The sequence below is a fragment of the Pan paniscus genome, chromosome 3 (assembly GCF_029289425.2).
Source record: "Pan paniscus chromosome 3, NHGRI_mPanPan1-v2.0_pri, whole genome shotgun sequence".
In the NCBI taxonomy this organism is placed as follows: Eukaryota; Metazoa; Chordata; class Mammalia; order Primates; family Hominidae; genus Pan; species Pan paniscus.
Window position 1 is genome coordinate 126,594,032 of NC_073252.2, and position 25,407 is coordinate 126,619,438.

The 25,407-nt window shown below is 44.8% G+C and overlaps 1 protein-coding gene across 14 annotated transcripts in view; it reads left to right on the forward strand.

Annotated features, from left to right (window-relative positions):
• The window catches only part of JADE1 (jade family PHD finger 1), a 65,614-nt gene that overhangs the window by 24,359 nt on the left and 15,848 nt on the right, over window positions 1-25,407 (forward strand). For 7 of the 14 annotated variants that reach the window (XM_034959137.3, XM_034959138.3, XM_003823110.4 and 4 more), the window contains exons 3-8: window positions 8,949-9,034; window positions 12,363-12,520; window positions 14,968-15,155; window positions 18,057-18,268; window positions 21,633-21,800; window positions 23,340-23,456. In XM_034959137.3, the coding sequence (XP_034815028.1) occupies window positions 8,949-9,034; window positions 12,363-12,520; window positions 14,968-15,155; window positions 18,057-18,268; window positions 21,633-21,800; window positions 23,340-23,456 (929 nt within the window). Of the gene's footprint in view, window positions 1-2,455; window positions 2,531-6,547; window positions 6,644-8,948; window positions 9,035-12,362; window positions 12,521-14,967; window positions 15,156-18,056; window positions 18,269-21,632; window positions 21,801-23,339; window positions 23,457-25,407 lie in introns of all 14 variants that reach the window. The other 7 variants (XM_034959134.3, XM_063603901.1, XM_014344730.4 and 4 more) reach the window with 3 other exon arrangements.

A 25,407-nucleotide genomic window follows, 5' to 3' on the forward strand; every position in this document is an offset into this window, starting at 1 on the left:
TTAAAAAATTTGAAGACACATGTGGCTAGTGTCCACTGTGTTGGACAGTGTAGTTCTGGACCTTGGCTTAGTTTAGTCCCTTTCAGTTGTCCAGAGGGTCTTAGTAGCGCAGAAGGCCTCATATTAGTCAGCTCAGGATGCTACAAAAATGTACCACAGCCCCCGGTAGTTTAAAGCTACAGAAATTTGTTTTCTCACAGTTCTGGAGACTGGAAGTCCAAGGTACTGGCAGGTGTGGTTTCTTCTGAGGCCTCTCGTGGTTTGCAGATGGACTTCTTCTCACGTGTTCTTACTTGGCCTTTCCTTTGCACAGGCATCCCTGGTGTGCCTCAGTGTGACTAAATTGGATTATGGCCCACCCTAATAGCCTCATTTTAACTCAGTCACCCCTTTCAAGGCCCTGTCTCCAAATATAGTCACATTCTGAGATTGGAGGTTAGGGCTTCAAAGTACGCATTTGGGGATGGGGGTACAATTCAGCCCATAAAAGCCCTAGAAGACCAGATATTTCTTTTTTTTTTTTTTTTTTTTTTTGAGATGGAGTCTTTGCTCTGTCGCCCAGGCTGGAGTACAGTGGCATGATCTCGGCTCACTGCAAGCTCTGCCTCCTGGGTTCACACCATTCTGCTGCCTCAGCCTCCGAGTAGCTAGGACTACAGGTGTCCGCCACTGCACCTGGCTACTTTTTTGTATTTTTTAGTAGAGACAGGGTTTCATCATGTTAGCCAGGATGGTCTTGATCTCCTGACCTCGTGATCTGCCCACCTTCTGCCTCCCAAAGTGCTGGGATTACAGGCGTGAGCCACCGCGCCTGGCCAAATATTTCATCTAAAATATATATATTCAGGATGGGCATGGTGGCTCATGACTGTAATCCCAACACTTAGGGAGGCTGAGCTGGGAGGATTGCTTGAGCCCAGGAATTGGAGACCAGCCTGGGCAACAAAGCGAGAACCCATCTCTATTTAAAAAAAAAAAAAAATTCCACCTAGAACTCTGGTTAGGAAGGAGGAAGAGAGTGTCCACAGTCCCCACCAAAAGTGTGTCTGTCAACTCACAAGTCTGTACTGGCCTCCGTCAAGAAGCTGGGGATGGAGAATTAAGGTAAATATTTATAGGTTACCAAAGGGTTAGCCTAGGCTAAACATGGAAATCTGGTGGTGGAGGAGAGGAATGATAGTTGCTAGTAGAAGGTTGGCTGTCCTTTTGTCATACAGCTGGTTCAATATAAAGTATATATTGATGCTTTACAGCCATGCTGTCTGTCCACGCTCAATGATTTGATAAGGTGGATGATGGTAGTGGTAAACGCAGAGTTCTCATTAAGAACCCCTGAAATGCCAGGCTTATAAAAAGATGCACATACTCATTGCCATGGAACACACCCCTTTCCATCCCCTCTGAAGGCAGCTGGTTCACAGCCTCTGCCACCAACTCACTCATTTGCATTGGAGCCTTCCTTTTGTATATAACTGGGTGGCCTGCGTCGTGGGGTGTGCCTCCTGTCCCTGCATTCAGGTCCACAAAATGAGCCCTACCTGGGTTAACTACCCATACTCTGCCTTCCTTCAGCCGGGCCTGTGCATTTGGAAAGTTCTGCTTACAAGAAAGATAGGGTCTATGCAGTGGCCACACCTCAGCCTCTCCAGCCTGCAGGCCTGACAGAATTTTGGCAGCACTTCCCAGCCCAGTGCACACCATGTCCAAGTGAAGGAGAGGCAGCTGCAGACGTCAGCATGGGGCTGCAGCACAAGCCACAGCCATGGCTGGGACTTGCTGGCCTCTGGTCTGGAGCCCTTTGCCTTGTTTTCTGGCCTGGTCCAGAGGAATACCAGTGTGGTATTTACAGTTGGGGACAGACAGGCATTTTCTGTGCCAGGTACAAGCCCTTATACAGCTGCAGTCATAGTTGAAGCCTTTCTCCAGGTGCCCTGGAGGCCCAGCCCTGCAGGTGGATGGAATAATGCTGGGGTGTTTGCAGGCAGCGTCTGCAATTGCTGGGCTTCTGGGACTGGGTGGCTCAGCCAGTCTCTGAAGTTATGCATTGCGCCAGAGCGTGGCCAAGGGAAACAAGTCCTTAATTTTCTGCTTTCCAGCCCAGGATCCTGTCCTTAGGGATTTGGCACGTGGGAATGGGGTCCACTAACTACTTTCAGTACAGTTGATCCTTGAACATCTCCCCCTACCCTGCAAATCAAAATTCTTTGTATAACTTTTGACTCCCAAAAATTTAACTAATAATAGCCTACTGTTAACCGGAAGCCTTACTAATAACATAAATCAACATATTTTATATGTCATATGTATTATATACTGTATTTTTACAATAAAGTAAGCTAGAGAAAATATTAAGAACATCATAAAGAAGAAATATATATGTATATATATAAAATATACTATTCATTGAGTGAAAGTAGATAATCATAAAGGTCTTCAACTTTGTCTTCATGTTGAGTAGGTAGAAGAGGAGAAGGAGGAAGAGAAGGCATGGGTCTTGCTGTCTTAGGGGTGGCAGAGAGAAAATTCTCACGTAAGTGAACTGGGCAGTTAAAACCCGTGTTGTTCAAGAGGCAACTATGTTTCTAAAACCTAAAGGACATTCCATGTTATCTTCAGTAAACCTGTAGAGGCTAATTTAAACATCAAGTATCCTTGTTTTTATCAGGAATTATATAGTATTGTTTATCTCAGGCCAATAGTAGCTCTGATCAGCACTGTTTTTTTTTTTTTTTTTTTTTTGAGATGGAGCCTCGCTCTGTTGCCCAGGCTGGAGTACAGTGGCATGATCTCAGCTCATTGCCCGCTCAGCTCACAGCTCACTGCAACCTCCGCCTCCCAGGTTAAAGTGATTTTCCTGCATCAGCCCCCTGAGTATGATCAGCATCTTTATATATATGTAGCAAATGGTGTTTTTGTTGGTTTTGGTTGTTCTTAAACTTTGGTGTCTCTCAAAGGTCCAAAGGGAGATTGGTCTCATTCCTTACTTCACAAAGAATGATAGAAGTGTGCTGATACTGTTAAGATTTTCCTAAAGTTATAGAGCAGGACTTCTTATTCTTGTCTGACTTCCTTAAATTTCAGAGATTTGTTGACTTTCTTTGGGAAGAAGGTCTGGAGCCAGGCTCCATGTGGGCCCTCTCTGGTCTCCCTGTTTCTGCACCTGAGCTAGCGTGGAAGCAGTCTGTCTTCCCACCTATCAGAGCCAGGCTCTGCCCCATCACCTGTGATAAGGAATGGGCAGAAAGGAAGCCAGCTGAAATTTAAAATTAGTAATTTTCCCACTGACTTGTACTTGGACCTCAGCAGAAATGGTGGGTGAGTGTCAAATGTTTGTGTGTCAGTTGGTTGAAGGCCTAAGTGTATTTAAGTATGTTGAAACATTTCTGGGCCAGTTCTTTGAATGTATGTATGATGCCTTTGTTTGTTGGAAGTGGAAGTGAGTTTGGCTGTAGAGCTGGGCTATGCTGGGCTAAAAAACTATGGTAGGTATAGGGTCAGCCTCTGCTCTAAATGACAGTTATATCAGATGCTTGTCTTCTATCATGCCGCTAAAACAAATAAACAGTAACTAGATTAAATTTCCCTAATTTGAGATGGGAATTAACACAGCATTGCTTTAGTCTAGTACAAGGCTAGCTTGGCTTTTAAGTAACTCATAGATGCGTTTGTCAGGTCTGTGTGCCCTTGCTGTGACACCAGACTGCTGGACTCGATACTTGCCAGTTTTAAGCATCTTACTTTGTTAAGCTGGTTTAACACCCCTAAAGACAGATACCAGCATATTATTTAGTGTCCAGAGCAGTGACTGAGACAGGATGACTGCTGTTTGATCAGTGGCAAGGTTCTTTCATAGTTTGCATTTTGTGGTGCAGCGAACACGAAGACTGCCATTCATTCTAATTTCTGAACCTTTCATGCATGGCACAACATGAGAAGCTTATCACACACCAGCTACCAAATGTGGAAGGTGTGTGCAGTATGTGTTAGATTTACTCTTCAGGTTTTCCTTATTTTAGATCTAGGGCAAGACAGCATGGCTATTTTTAATATTTCAAAGGGGAGTGAGTGTTGGAGATGTCTGTATAATAGGACCTGAAGGAACGTTGTGCCCGGGCAGGGTCCATGCTCATGGTGCTACAAACTCTGTGCCTTTTATAACTTTATATTAACCCAAAAGATTCTGTTTTAATGGAAGTTGGGGATATTAAAAACAAGACAATGTTTTTCCCCACTCAGTCTTTCCCATGTTTAACATGAGGTAATGTAATATAGAATTGTTTTTAACAGTGTATGTCAAGAATTTTAAGTCCTTTAAATTTGTCAGTAAAGTGAACTTTAGGTAATAATTTTACCTTGTGAATGGCAGTAAAATACTTCTAGACATTATTAGCAGATTTTTAGAGTTCCTAACTCCTTTCCTGAAAGCGAAAAGAAAGTAAAACAAAATTTTACTCGTCATGTGCTTAAATTAGTTTGTCATTAAATATCAGCACTCTGGAAACAAACAAAATGCAAACCAACCCAGTGTAATCTTACCACGCGGTTTTTAACAATAGCAAGCACACTGTTTTTAATAAGTGCGTGATGTTTTGCTGTAGTATAAATCACTGACTCCTGGTCTTTTTAGTATTTAAAATATTCTAATTTCTGGTTTGACCCCACTGTCCCACCCCCAATATTTTCCAGAAAGTGTTTATAAATTTTGTTTTAATTAAAAAGGAGTGTTAATTATTTTGATTTTAATAATATTCTGGTAGCTTCCTGACCTCCTGGGAATGTCTGGGGAGAGCCTGGCTGTAGGGAGAGGTGTTGGTGTAGCAATGTCAAGACACTCCCTTTGAGTCTCTAGCCTGTGGCCTTCCATGAATGTTTCTGTAGATGTAGGTGCATTCCAAGCAGGAAACAGTGGCTCCACAAATCTATCTTTAAATGTATTATTGCTTTATTTTCCTTGAGCTCAAAAGCATATCTTCTATTAGGTGAAACAGGAGTAAATTCTTAATGCCTGCCACCTTCAGTTCATGGGTTACAGCGATGGTTACAGCATGATTGACTGTCCTCAACAATGACATTTAAAAAAAAAATTATCTACTTTTCAAAGAAATATTGAGAATCTGCTGTGTGCACAGCACTGACTAACTTAGCTATGCTCTATGTTGTAAATTCTGTGTCTTATACCAGTGGCTCTTGATAGATTAACTTTTTGATACAACAAGAAAATGAGAAGGAATAGATCACCAGCAAATAACTGCTCCTGGACATGGAAGTCAGAGCAGTTCCCTCGGGTTCACAACCCCCTCCCAGATTCTCACTTGGTTCATCAGCAAAGTCTAGGTTTTATACAGACCACTTGTGTAAAGTAAAATAGAATTTTTTTCCCCTTACTGTTAATGGATGGTATCTCAGTGATAAATGTTTAATAGCTTTATTGAGAAATAATTGACATACAGTGAGCCTCTGAGCCTCATATATTTAAATTGTGTACTTTGATACGTTTTGACATGTTTATACCCATGAAATCATTGAAATCAAGATAATCCTTCCCTCCTACTTTTCTCTAGTCTTCCACTGATCTACTTTCTGTCACTATAGATTAGTTTGCATTTCTAGAGTTGTATGTAAATGGAATAATACAATATGGACTCTTTTTTTTTTGGTCTGGCTTCTTTCACTCAGGAGAATTACTTCAGCATTTATTCATGTTTGCATGTATCAGTAGCTCATTCCTTTTTATTGCTGGATGGTGTTCCACTGTGATGGTGTTCCACTGTATGGATATACCAGAGTTTCTTCATTCACAGTCTGTTGATGGATGTTTAGGTTGTTTCTGATTTTTGGCTTTTCTAAATAAGCTGCTAAGAGCATTCCTTATGCCAGTGATAATTTAAATTTAGTTTCTTTACCAGTCTTTCCCTGTCTGCAAAGTGAGTTTAATAGGATTAATTTTGCTTTTCCTTCTTCTGTATTGTATCAACACTAGGTAAATTAAGAGGAAAAGGAACAGACTATTTTTGGGTGGACTAGAGTTTCTCTTGGTTATTACTATTGGATACCAAGTATGTAGCATCTTTGTATATCTGTTTTTAAAAGCAAATGTGGCATAGACAGCAATTTTCAGGATTTATGAAAGCAGTCCTAGGAAAAGTTTTCAAATGAGTGTCATTATTTGGGTTGTGTTCTATGCCAGCAAAGCTGCAAGCTTCCTGGGAACCTTGGAAACTACTTGGGAGGGATCCTGACAGATCCTCAGGAAGAGACAAGAGGGTCAGAAAACCTGAGAATGAATGAATTTGTTGTTTCTGCTTTAACCCTGAAAGTATTTGACTCTGAAGACCCTCTTCTCCCCACTTCATGTTAATTTTTAAAGTATAGCAGTGGAGTGATTCTCTAAATTTCTGGCTTTGTTCCTTATCATTTATAACCTTTTCCATAGTAATTCAAAGCAGAGGAGGACCATCCCTTTTTGTTCTGCTTCTCTTCCCTTCCCCAGACCTTCTGATAATTCCATCCAGACACTGCGTGTGCTTTTCCTCGTCTCTTCTTTCAGGCTGTGGACCGGCTGGAGGATGGCCTCCAGGACAAGAGGGAGAAAGAGAGGCCTCTTTATAGACCCTAGGAGCCACCCAGCCACCTTCATCTCCAGGTTCCTAACTCGGCGTCTGTCTTCCTTTTTTCCAGTAATGACCAGATTTAGAACTTCTGCAGGTTGGGCTCACCCCAGTGTGCCCAGAATATTTCTTTCAGTGTGGGAGTGAAATATTCTTGTTCATTTAGAGTCTAAAGAGGCACACTTAGTATTTTTTTAAAGAAGAATTTTCTAAAACATTTACTGAAATGCCATGGGGCCACCAGCAGGAGCTCCAGTTCTGCTGATTGTGCTGGCGGAACAGCAGTCAGTTGACCTAGTAATGAGCCTCAGAACTGGTGCTCAAGGGTAGTGCCGACGTTGTCCCTGTCAGGGAAGCATGGCAATCCCATTTGGTCTTGGTCATCGCAAATCTGATGATAGGCTTATGTGCAGAATCTATTTCTTAAGGTCCCCAAGGTCTTAAGGGTGCTTTGATTCTCTGTTCCTGTCTCTGGAATCTGTAGAGATAAGAGCTTCCTGTCTGAGTGACAAATGATTTCACTGGCAGAATGGCAGTTAACCTTAAGCTTTTTTGGCTTTTATTTTTCTGGATTTTGTTAATTTCTGGAAAATGGTACAGTAGGTGTTCAGGATTGGGGTGATGATTATTAAAAATAGGAGGTGGAGGTGAATTATCAGAAAGTTGGACAAATACTACATGTGGGTGTTAGGGTTGTTTCAGATCTCTGGCAGCAGTACGGCACCCACAAATGGAAGATTTTGCACTTAAGTTGTCTTTGTAACAAATTAACAGGAGGCAGAGGCAGAGATGGAGAAGAGGAGCTGGAATTATTGGGAAGTTGAATTGACCTACCATTGATTGTGTCCTGAATGAGAAGAGTCTAGGACAACTCTTAGATTTCTGACGTCAAGTAGAAATGGTGGTAATAGTCATCAAAGTAGGAATGTAAGAGGCAGAACAGGTTTGGGTAAAATGTTGAGCTCAGTTTTTATAATGCTGAGTTGACAGATCTAAGGAATACCTTAGGATTGATGTCTTATGTGAAGGCGAAACTGGATCTGGAGCTTGGGAGGGAGGTTAGTCTGGGAATGTAGGTCTGGCAGGTTCCTCTGGGTGTGCTGGGTAAGACTGTGGACATGGGTGAGCACCCCCTGGGGAGAACATTTGGAGCAAGAAAAGAGCAAAGAGTTTAGGAGAAACCCATGTTGATGGGGTACATGGAGAGGAGGAACCCACGGAGTGGAAAGAGAATTGCCACTGAGGCTGAGGGAGTATTTCAGGCAGGATGGAGTTGTTGGTGCTGAGAAGTGTCAGGGCAGAGAAGAGATCAGACTTGGCAGCAGTTGGGAGACCCTGTTAGGCAGCAGTTAGGTACCATGTTCTGGGGGAGGCCAGATGATAGGAGTAGACCCCCCTTTGGAAGAAAGGCAGAGAACAGAGCCAACTGGAATTTTCATGGGAAAGTGGAGCAAATTTTAAAGGTTATTTGGCAATTGGCCCCTTAGTCTTCACTAAGTTTGTTTACCTACCGTCCTCCCTTCTTATGGCACTACGCTAGCTATTTACTACACCATAGGCCTGAGGTTTCCTGTCTAGGGATTGCTAAGTTTTTATGCCTTGTAGAGTGAAACCTTTTTTTAAAAAAGTGTTTTAGAAAGCTTCCTGAAAACTCAGTAAGATGTTTTTCTTTTCTTTTCTTTCTTTCTTTCTTTCTTTTTTTTTTTTGACAGAGTCTCGCTCTGTCCCCCAGGCTGGAGTGCAGTGACGCAGTCTCGGCTCACTTCAGCCTCTGCCTCCTAGGTTCAAGCAATTCTCCTGCCTCGGCTTCCCGAGTAGGTGGGATTACAGGCACCTGCCACCACGCGAAGCTAATTTTTGTAGTTTTAGTAGAGGTGGGGTTTCACCAAGTTGGCCAGGCAGGTCTTGAATTCCTGACCTAGGTGGTCCACCTGCCTTGGCTTCCCAAAGTGCTGGGATTACAGGCGTGAGCCGCCACCCCTGGCCTGATATTTTTTCAATTTGTATTTAGCAGCATGAGACTTTGAACCTCTTCAGTGCAGGCTTATGGGTGAAGACTACACCTGCATGGTGTTCTTAAAGTCCTCTCTTCTGTTGGGTGTGGTCCTTGATAACAGCATCCCTGCACAGAATGAGCACATTAGGCCTGCTCATGAGAGGTGAGAGTTAAATAACTGATGGACGTGGAAGAGCTCTGTGAGAGCCAGGAGGGCATCACAGGTGGTCTCATGGTGCAGTGCTGAGGTGAGCCTGGGATGAGTTTGGGTAAGAAAACCCCTGAGAATACTCAGTGACCCCTGCAATTTCTAATGGTTCTTATTTGGATATTTGTTTCTTTAGGCCTGTCAACTACTTGGTCCCAGAATTCCCGATCCCAGCATAGGAGAAGCTCCTGCTCCAGACATGAAGATCGAAAGCCTTCGGAGGTACTTCTTGAATGCTTGCCTGACCGTGCATGAATATATGCTACCCCATATGCCTAGTTGAGTGGTATCTGTTTGTGCAGTCCTGGGCAAATTATTCAAATCCTTGTGCTCCAGTTTCCAAATCTGTAAGACGGGGAGTGTCTACCTCATAGGATTGTTGTGAGGATTAAGTGGGTTAATTCACATAGACTAATACATGCAAAGCATGTGAATAGTTGCTGGCACATAAAAAGTGCTCAGTAAATGTTAGTTATTACTATTAATTACATTCTTTTTTTCCTTTCCTGTTGCATCTTCGCTGGCTCCCAACAACTTTTCTTCCTCTGGCCAGGATATCAGCAGGTTCAGCTGCTGCCAAGTCACTGCCAGCCTCAAGTTAGTTTTAGCCATGGGTTTGTGGCTTATTTGGCAACAAGCAAAACTCTGGGACTTTTGTTTAGGGGATTATGCTGAAGGCTTTCCCCATTCTTTCTCAATTTGTTTCTCATCTTATGTTTCCTCTGCTCCCTAACTTTTGTTATCTATCTATCTAAAGTTGCTTTTAGGTGCATTTCTTTCTGCTGGTCTTTGTTTAGGGGCCCTTATGAGACCTGAGGTCTGTTTATTCTAAAGACTTTTGCTAGGCTTTAAATCATCGAAGAAAAAGCATTTTATTTTATCACAGTTTTCAAGTGAGAAGGTTATAGGAAGAGTTTCTTTGGTTGAATGCTTTGCTTTGTGCTGCTTCTTATGGGATGAGTTCACAAACAGCCTCATCCTGTAATGGCAATGCATAGGCAGATATTCCTTGGAGGAACTTCCCGGGCTCTAATAGGGAACGTCAGAAGGCTGCCCTGTTGTGGAGTAGAGGAGTTATTTGGTTGTGGAATAGCTTCCTCCATGGGGAAGTAGTTTACATCCTTTAGAATTGTGGAAAACCATCCCAGGAGGCACTTTAGCATGAGATCAAATGTACTTGGGAAGGTAGCCACTTCTTCCCCTTACTTTATTTCAGGCCTTTTTTCCTTTGAACCTTTAGTGCTCTCTTCCTTTTCTTTGCCAAGGAGTGTCTCTGCTGCTCTTTATTTCTTAATTCCTTGTGCTGTGTCTGTAACCCCCAAAATACCTTTCTGATGTTCACACTAAACTCCTGTTACTTCAGCACAGGAATACAAGGGGGACTGAGCAGTTGTGACCTGGTGTGACGAGGGCTGGTCCCCAGTGGTGTAGTTCGAAACCTACTTCCAGCACTGACACCAAGCATGGAGGAGGGGGCCCAGCAGCACGGGTTGCTGTGCTGGCTTTGTCCCAGCCCTACATTTTGGTCCAGATGTTTTTCTCAACCCTGAGTCCAAACTATATGTATGGCACTAACATACTCTACCAGAGACTCCAGAGTTGACGTCCATTTGAGGGCCTTTGTTTCAGTTCTTGACTGAGTCTTTGAGCAAAGGAATAGCAGGCTGCCTTTTTTTCATTTCATTGCTTCAGTTTGATTTTCTTTCTTTTTTGGCAAACTCCTTTGTTTTTTATTTATATCAGTTAGTTGGAATATGTTTTTACCTGATTGGCTCTTGAAGGTATAGGCCCATCTCTTAGGTTTTAAAGTACTTTTCTCTTGGGGGCCAGGGAGTTGGTGTCCACTGGGCTGGGCACCTGCTTCTGCGGCTCTGTGCTTGAAGGGAAGGATCCTGGTATTACACGTGATTTTTGTGGGAGGTGCATGGCCTAATTCTTGCTTGTTAATAGGTCTTTAGAAATGAAGAGTGGCATACTGGGGAATAGTCCGTATGGAAAATGACAGGCAGGAGAAATGGCCTCTTTATTCAGACACTGCCTCAGACTTTATTATGGTGAAGTTTATTAAAGTGATCACTAGCCTGAAAAGCCACCAGGAAAAACAAATATGGACCTATTAGCAGGCGTATGATGTGAACTGTGCTTAGTAGCACAAGAAAGAACTCCCTGTCCTGAGAAAAGAGAGTTCAGCATTGTGACTTGTGTAAACAGACAGGGCAGCTTACAGATGCAAGCTTGCTCGATGCCAAACACAACTTTGGGCTGGTCCTGATGTCAAGGTCAGAGCTTTCTTATGCAGCCTTAGACACCAGTGGGCCAAGGACGAGGCTTGAGAGGGAGCCAGCTGTGCAGCCCTGGCTGGGAGGTGGTGTTGTGCTCCACCCCAGGGGCAGGCCTCACTGACCAAGGATGAATGCCACAGGCCCAGGAGTCTGCAGTGGCATAGGCACTGGGATGGCTGCCTTTCCTGTGGTTTCCTTCATTTGGCCTGTGATAAGGAATTGGGGAGCTCTCTCGTTAGAGGGGCACTGTTGGATCTGCCTGTTTTTGGCAGAGTGGGGAGAGGGTAGTGACTTTCTCTATTTCCTTTCCCCACAAATAACTCTTCCCAGGTAGAAGTTTTGCCAGGTGAAGGTGTGCAAACAGGTTTTTTGCAGGCCCATCAACCCAGTGGCCTGTGGTTGCTTCTCTTCCAGATTTTTCTAGGCCAGCCCAGACCTTGACTTCACCAGCTACCATACCATAAACCCTGGTGCCCTGGGAGGTAGGGCCTGGGTGGGGGCAGTCTCATTATAGAAGGTGAGTCCCTGGCCAGGAGCAGTGGCTCATGCTTGTAATCCCAGCACTTTGGGAGGCCGAGGCAGGTAGATCATTTGAGGTCCTGACCTCAATGGTTTGAGACCAGCCTGGCCAACATGATGAAACCCTGTTTCTACTAAAAACACAAAAATTAGCTGGGCGTGGTGGCATGCACCTGTAATCTCAGCTACTCGGGGGTGCTGAGGCAGGAGGATAGCTTGAACCTGGGAGGCAGAGGTTGCAGGGAGCCAAGACTGTGTCACTGCACTCCAGCCTGGGTGACAGAGCAAGATTCCATCTCAGAAAAAAAAAAAAGGAGATGAGTCCCTGGTGGTTCTGGGTTTTGGCTTGAAGTTGTTACATGGTTAGTGGAGTTATATTTCTAGAGCACCCTTGAGTGCAGTATCTCCCTTCAGAGATTTCCAGGTACATGTTTTCAGCAGCCCTTTTGGTGAACTGAGAGACATTTTTCAGAGGCGGACAACAAGATTTTTTGTTGTTTTTGTTACGTTGTTGTGGACACTATGGACTGAGGGAGTGAGAGGGCAGTGTTCCCTCAGCACTGCCACCCCCCATGCCTGAGTGAGGTAAAAGGCGTGTCAGGCAAAGTTTTTCTGTAATAGGTCAGGCTTGTTCTATGTTGATACAGTGACCTTGTTACATGGCAGCTCCATGGTTACATTGCAGCTGCCAGCACTCTGAATAAGAATGCAAATATCAAATGTCAGTGTCCCTTTCTCTTCCTTTCCAGGTGTTTAGGACAGACCTGATCACTGCCATGAAGTTGCATGACTCCTACCAGCTGAACCCGGATGAGTACTATGTGTTGGCAGATCCCTGGAGACAGGAATGGGAGAAAGGGGTCCAGGTGCCTGTGAGCCCGGGGACCATCCCTCAGCCTGTGGCCAGGTAGAGATGCCCTGAGGACAGAAGCCTCTCCACCCACCCTTGCTCTTCTTCCCTGACAGCAGGCATCTGAGAAGAGACAATTTCTGTGGGAAGAGACAGTTTCTGAGTTAGCATTAAAATATCATGAGGCCTCAAGTGGAAATAGAAATGCAGGAGCAACATACTTCAGGCATACAGGGTAGTGGTTTTGAGGGCCATGAGCCTCCAAACTTAACATTACAGCCACCACTGTGGGGAGGTGCTGCTGTCTTATGAGAGGAAGGCAAATTCCAAGACATCCTGGGAAGTGATGGGCTAGGGGAGGAAAATTTGGGTGTTCACACGTCTGCATCCTCTTTTCCTGCCCTCCGTATTCGCTCTGGAGAGTGGCTCTCCTGGAGAGAAGCATCTAGCTTTGTTGGGAACTAGCGCGGGCAGCTGCTCTGCCTACTGCGGTTGCCTCTGCCTTTGGAGGAGGACAGGTGTAAGGAGACCTGTCAGTTAGGGTTTGTGGAGAGGGGAGTTTTGGAGGGATTTATTTTGACTGGTCACATTATTCTTGGGGTACGTTCTCTGGATTTACTGACTTATCTTTAAAGATCCCTCAGGGTCGAGTCCCTGCTGACTCTCCTCACAATCAGGTTGCAGCTAGTTTACTCATTTCCTCACTGTGCCGCTCTGTGCCACCTGGAGAGTCCTGTTAGGAGGGAGGCTTGAGTGCCCTCTGTGCTCAGCCGGCACCTGGCTTCTCCGCCATCATCAGTTGGCTGCTGCTTTGTGAAATAGTGTCTTTCTCCATGCTGAGTCATGACTGAACTTGCTTCCTGGCCCTCACCCACTTTGTGTCTCTTTTTTGGGCACTTAAGATTATCAAATTTGAGTTGTCATTTTGGGATGTCTGGGGAGTCTATCCAGTGGTGACAAATGCCCCTGTCTTACTCAGGTTTAGGTGACCAGTCAGGAGTGCCAGGATGGCCCCCACAGGCTAGAGTCTGGACCTGTGGAATGGAGTGGTCATGGGGCCCTGCGGGGCAGACCAGGTATCTGCCTCAGAGCCTGTGTCTGAGATGCAGCATCACCTGATTCAGCACTGGCAGCCCCAGTCCAGGAATCACTTGCTGAATGCTTCACTTTCAGTGGGGAGCCAGGACAGAAGTGAGCATTAATACAGCTTGTGGAAGTTTTACAAGCTGTATTAAAGTTGGAGCCCTGAGCAAGTTGGATCCCTGCTCTTGGTTGAGTAGGAGAAATAAATCCCTTCAGTTTGTCCATGTCAGTGTCATGTAGATAAAATCACTCCCATAATATAAGGGTGATGAAGGTACTCTGACAAACTCTGGGCAGCCTGTTGACAGTAATTTAAACTGTGGAAACACATATGTGGAAGGACTTTGTTGAGGCCTGGGGTCTGTGATTAGGAAGGTGGCCTTTTTTTGGTTCCAAGTCGGGAGTGATTTGCTCTCCTTGCACATGCCGTCTTATTTTGAGTGGGGTGAGTTGGAAGGCACCACTCCAGGTGTTAAAGGTCGGGAGAGATTGTGTGGCAGTACCAGGAGGAGAAACTTATGCTTTTGTTCCTGGGATCATGGGTGTATGTTGGGAGAGTCAGTCCCCTTCTTGGCTGGGACTCTGTTTCTTAGATTTTTTGGTAATGGCCTTGGTCTTATTTCCTTTTTTTTGTTTGCGTTTGAGACAGTCTCACTCTGTTGCCCAGGCTGGAGTGCAGTGGTGCAATCTTGGCTCACTACAACCTCCGCCTCCTGGGTTCAAGCGATTCTCCTGCCCCAGCCTCCCGAGTAGCTGGGGTTACAGGCGTGTGCCACATACCTGGCTAATTTCTGTATTTTTAGTAGAGATGGGGTTTCACTGTGTTGGCCAGGCTGGTCTCAAACTCCTGACCTCAAATGATCCGCCTGCCTCGGCCTCCCAAAGTGCTGGGATTACAGGCTTGGGCCACCTTGCCCAGCCCAAGGCCTAATTTTCTTTTCCCTCTCTCCATCTTTTTTTTTGTGAGGTGTGAGGGTTGGCGGGTTTCTCCCTCTGGTTCTCAGAGTCTGCTGCGCCTGCCCTGCCTGTGTGGTGCCCTGGTTCTAATGGCCTCCAGCAGGGATGGGCAGGTCTGGTTAAGGGAAAGTGATTTAATGACTAACTCTTGAAATGTATGGGTCAGTGTGTTTTGGTGTTGGCTGCAGGCCAGAGTGGTCAGAGGTGGTGGGCAGGGCACAGCAGGGTCCCGGGAAGCAGATTTCGAAGGCTTCTACAGTGTTTTCATTTGTATCTATTGCCTGTTAGCAGGCTTTAACAACTTCTAGTTAAGGTTTTATTAGCAGTGACATTCAGGTTTTCAGCCTCTGGTGATGACCTGGGGCTCTGAGGGTTGGAAGAGGAAGACACTTGGGGCCTTGTGGCACACTTCATTGTCTGTGGCTGAAAGGGTAACCTGGCTGCCTTGTTTTTTTGTTATCCAGGGTTGTGTCTGAAGAGAAATCCCTCATGTTCATCAGGCCCAAGAAGTACATCGTGTCATCAGGCTCTGAGCCTCCCGAGTTGGGCTATGTGGACATCCGGACGCTGGCTGACAGCGTGTGTCGCTATGACCTCAATGACATGGATGCTGCATGGCTGGAACTGACCAATGAAGAATTTAAGGAGATGGGTGAGAGACCATGTATTCTATTATTTTATTAACCAATGATGAATAGAGACATTTTAGGCAGGTAGGTGAGTAGCAGAAAGCTCCTTATTGCCAGTTGAAGGCAGCTCCATCATAGCTTTAGTCAGTGAGAATCGCAGCCCTGCCTTAGATCTCAGCCTGTTTGGCTGTGTCAGATGTGCTGAGATGGTTTCAGAGTGGAAGCAGGGCTCCTCGGCTCAGGCACCAGGGATTCCCATCCCCGCTCTGATCTAACTCCCTCATTCACTTACCTTAAGGAAGCTGAAGTCCAGGGAAATGAAGTGACAAAAGGGCATGGCCCACAGTTACCTGCTCTAGTGTTTTTCTCCTGTGATGCCATTCGGATTCCTTCTTTAGCCGTGGTTTGCTGCTTCTCTAAATGAACACTCTTCCAGGCATGCTCCCCATTTCCAAGCACATCATGTGTGTTTTAACTTGAGCGATTTTCCTTATGTCATGCTGCAAACCTGGAGTTCTTTTTCCCTCCGTTTATCTCTCTCCTGGCTTTCCTTCAGTGAAGCCTGACATTAGCTGTGTGCCCAGCCCTTCTCCACCTCTTTTCTGCAAGCTCATTTTAGTGTATGTAGACGTTGGAGCATCTCATGGTGTTGAGACTGGGATGGCGTATAGGTCTCATCTCACATGCCAGTCCTGATTGCTAAGGGTTGCCTTGAGGGTCTTGATGAACAAGACAGTGGAGTCAAGTCTGGGCTCAGTGTGAAAAACTGTGAGGATTAATTAGCTTTTGTGCTGTAGGTACATGGTGGGGAGGTGGTGGCAAGGGCTGTGTATTGTAATCTAGGACATAGTAAATAATCACAAGATCGGCTGGGCTTGTTGGCTCACATCTGTAATCCCAGCACTTTGAGAAGCCAAGGTGGGCAGATCACCTGAGGTCAGGACTTCAAGACCAGCCTGGCAAACATGGTGAAACCCCGTCTCTACTAAAAATACAAAAATTAGCTAGGCGTGGTGGTGGGCATCTGTGGTCCCAGCCACTCAGGAGGCTGAGGCAGAAGAATCACTTGAGGTGATTCTTCTCAAGTCACTTGAGGGGGTGGAGGTTTCCTTGAGCCGGGATTGTGCCACTGCATTCCCACCTGGGCAACAGAGCCAGACTCCATCTCAAAAAAAAAAAAAAAAAAATCACAAGATTTTTGTCATGGTGGATTTCACAGCCTTGAAGGGCCAAGACCTTTTGCGTCTTTCCAGGGAACGTAGCATAGGGTGTGGCTTGCAGTAGATGCTTGTCCTGCCATTAGGCTCACCACCTGTTGAATGGGAGTGATAATGTAGACTGAGCTGAGCATGGTGTTGTCTTCTACTCGCTCAGTTACTCAAGTGTTTTTATAGACAAAATAGACTTCCTTCTTCTTTGTCCTGCTTTAGGTATTAATGGCCAAAACATTAGCAGGCCACAAGGTGGTTTTATGGCATGAGTTCAGGAGTTCTCAGAGATCTTTTGGAACTGAATACTAAATTTTAGCTTCAGAGATGATACAGTTTCTGCTGTGTTGTAAGCACATTATAAAGACCAGTGTAATACACTTGACTGGAATCTAGGTGTCCTGTGTTAAGTCAGAGGACTCAGCCCAAAGACTCTTCGCATTTATGAATGGTTTAAATAATAAGAACTGGGCTAATCCATATTTGAAGATACTGTTGAATACATTGGCAAGATTAATTTTGTAATTTTGTAATTTTATAACATAAATGGAACGCATGCTTAAATATGTTTGTCTTAGCTGTTATTGGTCTTTTTTTCTTTCTTTTTTGAGATGAAGTCTCGCCCTGTGGCCCATGCTGGAGTGCAGGGGTGCAATCTCGGCTGACTGCAACCTCTACCTCCTGAGTTCAAGCGATTCTCCTGCCCCAGCCTCCCAAGTAGCTGGGATTATTGGCACCTGCCACCATGCCTGGCTAATTTTTGTATTTTTAGTAGAGACAGGATTTCGCCATATTGGCCAGGTTGGTCGTGAACTCCTGACCTCAAATGATCTACCTGCAAAGTACTGGGATTATAGGCGTGAGCCACCATGCCTGGTGTTTCAGTCTTTTTTGCATTTGGTTAACTATGTTTTTCAACCTTGTAGAAGTAAGAGGATGAGGAGGGATAAACCATTTAAAAATATTTGAGTGCCCAAAGTGAAATCTGTTTTGAGAGAACTGTTTTACCTACCAAGAAAGGCAAATTTTTAAAAACATCCAAACCATTATATGAAGTCATGGTTTTGAAGTCACTTACGTGTTAGTTGTTATGTGTAATGAGTATAATGAAATGACTTATTCAACAATGTATGTATTTAATATCCTTGAATCCTTTTAAAATTTACCTTTTGCTTTTCCATTTACTACACTGCATCTTCACTACCTGACCATAGGAACATAACAGTTTCCTGGAAGACTCTCCCCTTTGAAGATTGTTTCTTAGAAGGATCTGATAAGCATTTAATAAAAAATTTTGGGGCCCTCAGGGATGGATGCATCGATGGGTTGATTGATTGATAGATTGAGACACGGTCTTATGTCACTCAGCCTGGATCACTGTGGCACAGTCATGGCTCACTATAGCCCCAACCTCCTGGGCTCAAGCAGTTCTCCCACCGCAGGCTCTTGAGTAGTTGGGACTACAGGTGTGTGCCACCACGTCTGGCTAATTTTCATATTTTTTGTAGAGATGGGGTTCCACTATGTTGCCCAGGCTGACCTTGAGCTCTTGGGCTCAGATGTGAGCCACCACGCCTGGCCAGTGATTGGATTTATTTATTGTACTATTATTTATTCATTATACATTATTTTTAAGTATAAATAAACCAGTACTATTTTGTAATATTTATTAATATGGATTTATTAAAATGGGTTTTGTGGCATTTTTAACTTCAGGAATGCCTGAACTAGATGAATACACCATGGAGAGGGTCCTAGAGGAATTTGAGCAGCGATGCTACGACAATATGAATCATGCCATAGAGACTGAGGAAGGCCTGGGGATCGAATATGATGAAGATGTTGTCTGTGATGTCTGCCAGTCTCCTGATGGTGAGGACGGCAATGAGATGGTGTTCTGTGACAAATGCAACATCTGTGTGCACCAGGTATGTGGGGCAGGGAGGCCAGAAAGAAGAAACCTGGGGCATGAGCCTGTCTGCTGTGGGAGTGTATGCCTGGAGTCCAGGATTCTTCCTCCGAATGGGGTCTGTGTTTCTACGATTTAAAGAAATGTGCCCTATAGACTTTCTTTTTCCCTAGTAGGTTCTTACAGTGATTGAAATATATCCTCTGCTTTTGCAGCCAGAAGGATAGTACCCTCTGTGGAAATCGTCTTTCTTCACAGTGTTTTATTCTTATCCATAAAAGTCAAGTTTACTTAAAAAGAATGTATGAGCCCCCTCTGTCCTACTGTAACACTTAAATTTAGGTATTAAGAACACTGAGAAAACAAACCTTTGAAAAGGTGGTTAGTGTGCTGTATTAGTTTCTTACAGCTGCCCTGTGGAACAGACAAATTACTACAGACTGTATGTGCTTAAAACAACAAAAATGTATTGTCTTGTGGTTCTGGAAACTAAAAGTCCAGAATTGAGGTGGTGGCAGTGCTGTGCTTCCTCTGAAACATGCAGGGGAGCCCTTCCTTGCCTCTTCGTAGCTTATGGTGATTTGGGCAATCTTGGGCATTCCTTGGCTCGCGGCTGCCATCATCATATGTGTTCTCCCTGTGTCTCTGTCTTCACATGGTGGTCTTCTTTTTTTTTTTTTTTTTTTTTGAGATGGCTGGAGTGCAATGGCGTGGTCTTGGCTCACTGCAACCTCCGCCTCCTGGGTTCAAGTGATTCTTCCTCCTCCGCCTCCCGAGTAGCTGGGACTGCGGGAGTGTGCCACCACACCCGGCTAGAGATGGGGTTTCACTATGTTGGCCAGGCTGGTCTTGAACTCCTGACCTCATGATCCGCCCACCTTGGCCTTCCAAAGTGCTGGGATTACAGGTGTGAGGCACCGTGCCCGGTCCACATGGCGGTCTTCTTAGAAGGGTACCAGTCGTATTGGACTAGGGACCCACCCTACTTCAGAGTGAGCTCATCTTAAATAATTACATCTGCAATGACTACTTCTAAATCTAAAGAAGGTCACATTTTGAGATATTTGGAGTTAGGACTTCAACATGTCTTTTAGAGGACACAATTTGCCGTCATATTTGTGAGCATGTGTTAGGGTATAAGCTGAGCTGTTAGAGGAAAGCAGCCCCTTTTCTTGAAGACGATTTCCTGTCTTAAAAAACAGGACAGTAGGTTTTGGTGATTGCTTGCTACCATCCACAGAAAGGGAAACCCTTAGATTTCAGGAGGATGGGCGCTAGGTAACTTAAAAAGTTTATGACAATCTCAGTGCCTCTTTTTTATTTAGTTTTTAATGCAGTAATGAAGAAATTTGGATTTGGGTGGGGACATGTGCCCACGTATATTCTTAGGATTTAAAAGGCTATCCTGAAGTACTTTCTTTAAATTCACCTGTTGATGCTGAGATTTAAAGCAAACTTAAAAGAAAGACTTGTATGGAATAGGTGCTTGGTGACTTCTTGGGAAGAAGAAGCACGTTTGCTCCATGAAGTTCTTGATTACCCTTTGCTTCATAATTTGTGACCTCCTAGGCTTTCCCTCTGTCTGAAGACCTCCCCAGCTGTGGCCCAGTCCTGGCTCCTTGATAGGGAGACCTGCGACTCCTGCTTCAGTCATCGCCGTCTGTTGCTCTGGATCTCACACTGTCTGGGAAGTCTCCTTACGGTAGTGAGAATTCCTGTGGTGGCTTTGTTCTGTGACATGAGCATCCTGATGACCAGTGTTGCTTTTTTGGTTGCTGGTGCTTCATGTATTTACTTGGCTGACTTCTCAGTCTTTTTCTTGTCTTTACTTGCTATTTTTTTCCCCATGAAAAATTTTTTTGAGTAAAAGCTTTCTGCTTGAAAACTGGTCAACCCCTGTGTTATCAGTGAGTTAACTGATGTCAGGGCAGGCTTGTGCAAGCTCTCACAGTGGACGTGTGGCAGAGTTGTAACTTAAGGCTTTTGGATGCCCCCTTCTCACCTTCTCTTCTTTCTGCCATATCACCTTTTCTCTTTTCCTCAACATTTACTTCATTTTTCCTTTGAGAAATCCGTCATGGCTTATCTTTAAGGCATACTTTATGTAATCTCCTAAATTAATTTAGACCTGCTTTTCCAGGAAAAAAATTTCTTCCTTCACATGTGGCTGTAGAATGTCTGATACAGACCTTTAGTGTTTTGAAACCTTTATAGTGTCACTTAACTCCATTAAAAATTTTTTTCTAGTAAGTCTGCGTTGACAGTAGCTTATTTATGGCCCCCAAACAGCGCTCTGAGGCTTCCATCTGAAGTGTGACTTTTCTTTGCTCAACTCTCATCCTTGTGGTTTCCTCTTTGCATCGTCGTGGGTATTCAGATTGCATAGTGGCTGTGTTTTTTCTGTCTGAAGAATTAGAGCTATGCTACTGTGACTCTCGACTTCCTGACTTCCAGGTCATTTAAGGATAAAGTTCTGAACAGTTGGGTTTTTAAAGAGCTCTCTGAATATGCTCCTGGTACCATCGTGGTTTTTATTTATTCAGTTATTTAACATTAACCTTTTCTGTCTTTGAACTGTCTTAATTACTTTAGTTGTAATAGCCTTGATTTCTGCAGTTTATGCCATCTTGTTTAATTTTGCCATCTTGTACAAAACAGGCTTTGTTTTATTTTTTAATTTAAATTGTTTTTTTTGTCTCCATTTCTGAAAGGCTGAATTTGTTTTAAATACCAGCTAAGGAGACGACATTCTTCCTGTGTAGAAGGTCTCCTTTTTCTGCCCTGTTTTGTTCACTGGGAGAGTGCTGGGATCTAGTTGGTATGGAGTTTGCTTAGCCTAGGGAGTGTGCATGCTTCTCTCCTGTTCCATTGCCATCTCATTCAGCAGCTTTGGGAGATTCTCTCAGCTGCTGTGTGCTTTTTCTCCACACTCTGTATTCCACCCCACCTCTGTCAGTAAAGTAGAGAAGTAGCTTCTCTCACGGAACCCTGTGGAGTGTTTCGAGGACTTACTGAGGACTTACTGCTCAATATTTAGAAACTTGGTATGGATGGGTTTCTGCGGCAACACAGCAAAGCAGATTTCATTTAAACCTTTCTGTCCTCAAGTAGTTTCCAGGACCACCCTCTGCTAAATAAATATGTATTGTGTCAGCAGAGCTCACCTCTATTATGAATACATATTCACCTCCTAAATGCTCCTGTGAGGCTGCCGGGCATTTTCCCGAGGGGAGACGGTCGTAGCCAGGAAGCTGTGGGAGTGTCTCTGCTTTGGTGGTAGTTCTGTTAAAATCTTTCTAAGTGTTTAAAATGAATAGATATAATGGGAAAAATAACATTTTCTCTTTCTCTCTATTCCTCTGGGATGTGCCGTGGCATCACAGGCCTGTTATGGAATCCTCAAGGTACCAGAGGGCAGCTGGCTGTGCCGGACATGTGCCCTGGGGGTTCAGCCAAAATGTCTGCTGTGTCCGAAGAAGGGTGGAGCTATGAAGCCCACCCGTAGCGGAACCAAGTGGGTCCACGTTAGCTGTGCTCTGTGGATCCCTGAGGTACGTGTGGTTCTTTTTTTGTTGTTTTCACTTTTTTTTAAGACAGAGTTTAACTCTGTCGCCCAGGCTGGAGTGCAGTGAGCTGGATCATGGCTCACTGCAGCCTTGACCTGCTGGGCTCAAGTGATCCTCCCACCTCAGCCTTTTGAGTAGCTGAGATTATAGGCATGTGCTACCAGGCCCAGCTTATTTTTTATTTTTTGTAGTGAGGGGATCTCACTTTGTTGACCTGGCTGGTCTCAAACTCCTGGGATCAAGCAGTCCTCTTTCCTTGGCTTTCCAAAGTGTTGGGATTACAAGCATGAGCCACTGTGCCTGGTCAAGCATGGTTTTTAATAGCACCTTAGCTCAGAAGGTCCTGGCTTTTAACTGGGATTTAGTGGGTGGGTGGAGAACCATGCATAAATAGGCAGCATTGCAGCTATGAGTAAAAAGACACCTTTTAGTTGCTACCTTTTTCCTTGAGGAAAAACTGAATCTTAAGCACACTCTCATCTTGTCATGGAATGTAGATTCGTGGAAATGTTAGCTGGAAGCAGCAGTCACTTGGGACTGGAAGTTAGTGGTGGTCACCCAGCCATCGCAGTGAGCCTTCCCATCGCGACTCTCACTCTCAGGAGCAGACCTGTAGCACTTAAACAGCTGTGGCCTGGGTGTGTCATTCCCCAAGGATCAGCTGTACATCCTGTGTGTGGCAAGCTGTACTTGAGTTGAGGCACCACCATGGTTAAAAAACCACCACTTTTAGGCATACTTTGGTGATTTTTATTTAAACTCTTATTGTGCCTCAACCTTTTTAATTTCAGGTCTGGTCTAATTTATTTCTAGTCTCAGACCTTGACTAATATAATTTGCATAGCTCAGTGTGAGAATATAATTTGCTATTCAAATTCCAGCATTTTTTGGGTGTGATTTTGGTACATTTTCCTCTTGGGGAATATTATTTGAGGATGATTTGGATTGAGGTTTCATGATTCGGGTCTTGGTAGCACTGAGTCTTGTGGTTTGGTATTGATGGGATACAATTCGGTGATCCAGGCTGAATGCAGAGATGATACCTTATTTATCTTTGTAATTTCCCATCTTGAATGTAGTCATGTTTCAGACTGAAGAAAATGGTTTTCTTTGGCGAGAGATTAAAAACAGATTATATTTACTTACCCTGTTGTTGACAACCTATTTGAATCGATTTAAGATGGATTTTTAGTCTTCACCAATTTGTTATGAGCTAGAGATTATAGATGACATTGTCCTGGTACATGACTCTTTGTCATCAGACGCTCCGGTGAGAAGTGAAAACTCAGTTATCTAAGTGTTTTTGACAGACAGGGATGTCTGTCAGATGGGGACTGGGCTGTGAGCTCAGTTGTCACTGGGGCTCTTCTGAGGCTTTAAAGTAAGGGTTTGTTTTGAGTGGGTGCCCCTTGCCACTGTCTGGTAGGAGAGATGTAGGAAAGTAATGGATCTTTTAGTTTCTGACATTCATGTTCAGCCTTTGACGACCTGAGCCACCCTGTCTTGCTGTTTTCCGACCTTTAGGTGAGCATTGGCAGCCCGGAGAAGATGGAGCCCATCACCAAGGTGTCACACATTCCCAGCAGCCGGTGGGCGCTAGTGTGCAGCCTCTGCAATGAGAAGTTTGGGGCCTCTATACAGGTAATTAGCTTCCTAAGAATGGCTTCATTTTCCTTTCCTGCGTGGTGGGGAGCAGGATGAGGGAACGCTCTGTGAACTGTCCAAGGGTTTGGAGAGGGGACTAGAATCCAGGAAGCAGGACGAGGTTTCCAAGGGGTGACTCCAGCCCCAGTACACACACCTTTAATAGGCTAACTGTATCCGGTGTAACTAGAACCCAAGCTTTCACAGTCACAGGGTAGTTCAGAAGTTCCCCTGAGCTGTGAGGCGATTGCAGTTTGTCTCTCGCTACCCTTTCTGCCCAAAGTCTAGCATCGCAACTTCTTTCCATAGGCCAACACCTCCTAGCAGTCTTAGTGAGATGTTCCTTGACACGGCATTTGAGAGTTGGCCACCCTCCCACCTGCAGTCACCGAATGTAGCTGCAGACCCTGGCCCACCTCTGTGGCGGCCTCCTGAGATTGCAGGTTTCCATGGTGTGCGCACACCTGTTAGTAATCAAGGGGACATGCTAATGCATTTGCAGTTGGAAAAACAGAGACTCTTTGAACACGGCCTGGGTAGAGGGGCATCTGTGAGGAGTTCCTGTGTATGCTGTCATCTGATTGGAGCATCATTTGGATGTCTGATTCTTTATGGCACCAGGCGCGCATGCACGTGTGTGTGTGTGTGAGAGAGCGTGAGCGAAAGAGTGCGTGCACACCTGTGTGTAAACATGTTGCCTACCTGCTTTTGCATATCCAGGTACAGACAAGTATAGGATGTCATGAGATAGGGGAATTAAGGAGGGAATATAGATGGCATGCCGTTTTTCATGTGGTCTAAGACCCTACTGAGAAGTTCGTTTTTAGGCCTCACATTATTGACATCTAGACAGTCAGGATTAGAGAGGCCTGCAGTGCTGTGTGGCTGATGGGGGCCCTTCAGGTTAAGTTTGGATCTTCTCGGATGTACTAGCACAGGCCACAGGCTCTTCTTCCTTGGTTTCCTCATTGAATTCTGGGAGCAGAGCCACTGTTTTGGGATGGCTTCTTTCTCAAAGCAGCTCAGCACAGACATAAGCTCCAAGAGCATGGTCATCCTGTCAGCCATGGGTTTTAAAGAAATGACCTCATTTGGCAAAGTCAGTTTGTATTTTGACTGATAAATACTTTTTGGGAAGGTGGTTTTAAAATTTTTTTTTTTTTTTGAGACAGAGTCTCACTCTGTCGCCCAAGCTGGAGTGCAGTGGCATCATCTCGGCTCACTGCAACCTCCACCTCCCGGGTTCAGGCGATTCTCCTGCCTCAGCCTCCTAAGTAGCTAGGAATACAGGCGCGCACCAGCACGCCCGGCTAATTCTCATTTTTGTATTTTTAGTAGAGATGGGGGTTTCACCATGTTGGCCAGGCTGGTCTCGAACTCCTGACCTCGTGATCCACCCACCTCGGCCTCCCAAAGTGCTGGGATTACAGGCTTGAGCCACCGCGCCTGGCTATTTTAAATTTTTTTTTTAACAAGCCAAGTGGTTCTACTTTTCTTCTTTATCACTTTGACTAGTGTTCAAGAATCCAAAATATAACAGAAATATTTGGAGGGTGGGTCATGAGACAGCTGGTGGGATTTGGCTGGGGACCTTGAAATAGTGGAGATATTTTTGGCATGTGAATACATGACAAACGCCTCTGGCCCGAGTTGGATTGGGGAAGGAGGAGGAAAGAGTGGAGCAGGAAGAGAAAAGGGCAGGGAGCTGATGAACTTGAGTGTGTGTGTGTATGCATGTGTGTGTGTGTGTGTGAGTATGGGTGTGTGTGTGAGTATGCGTATGTGGGTGAGCATGCATATGTGTGCATGTGTGGGGGTGTGAGTGTGCATGTGATTATGTGTATGTGTATGCATGTGTATTTGGTTATGCATATGTATGCTGTATGCACGTATGCGTATTTGAGTATGCGTGTGTGAACGTGTATGTGTGAGTATGCATGCGTGAGTA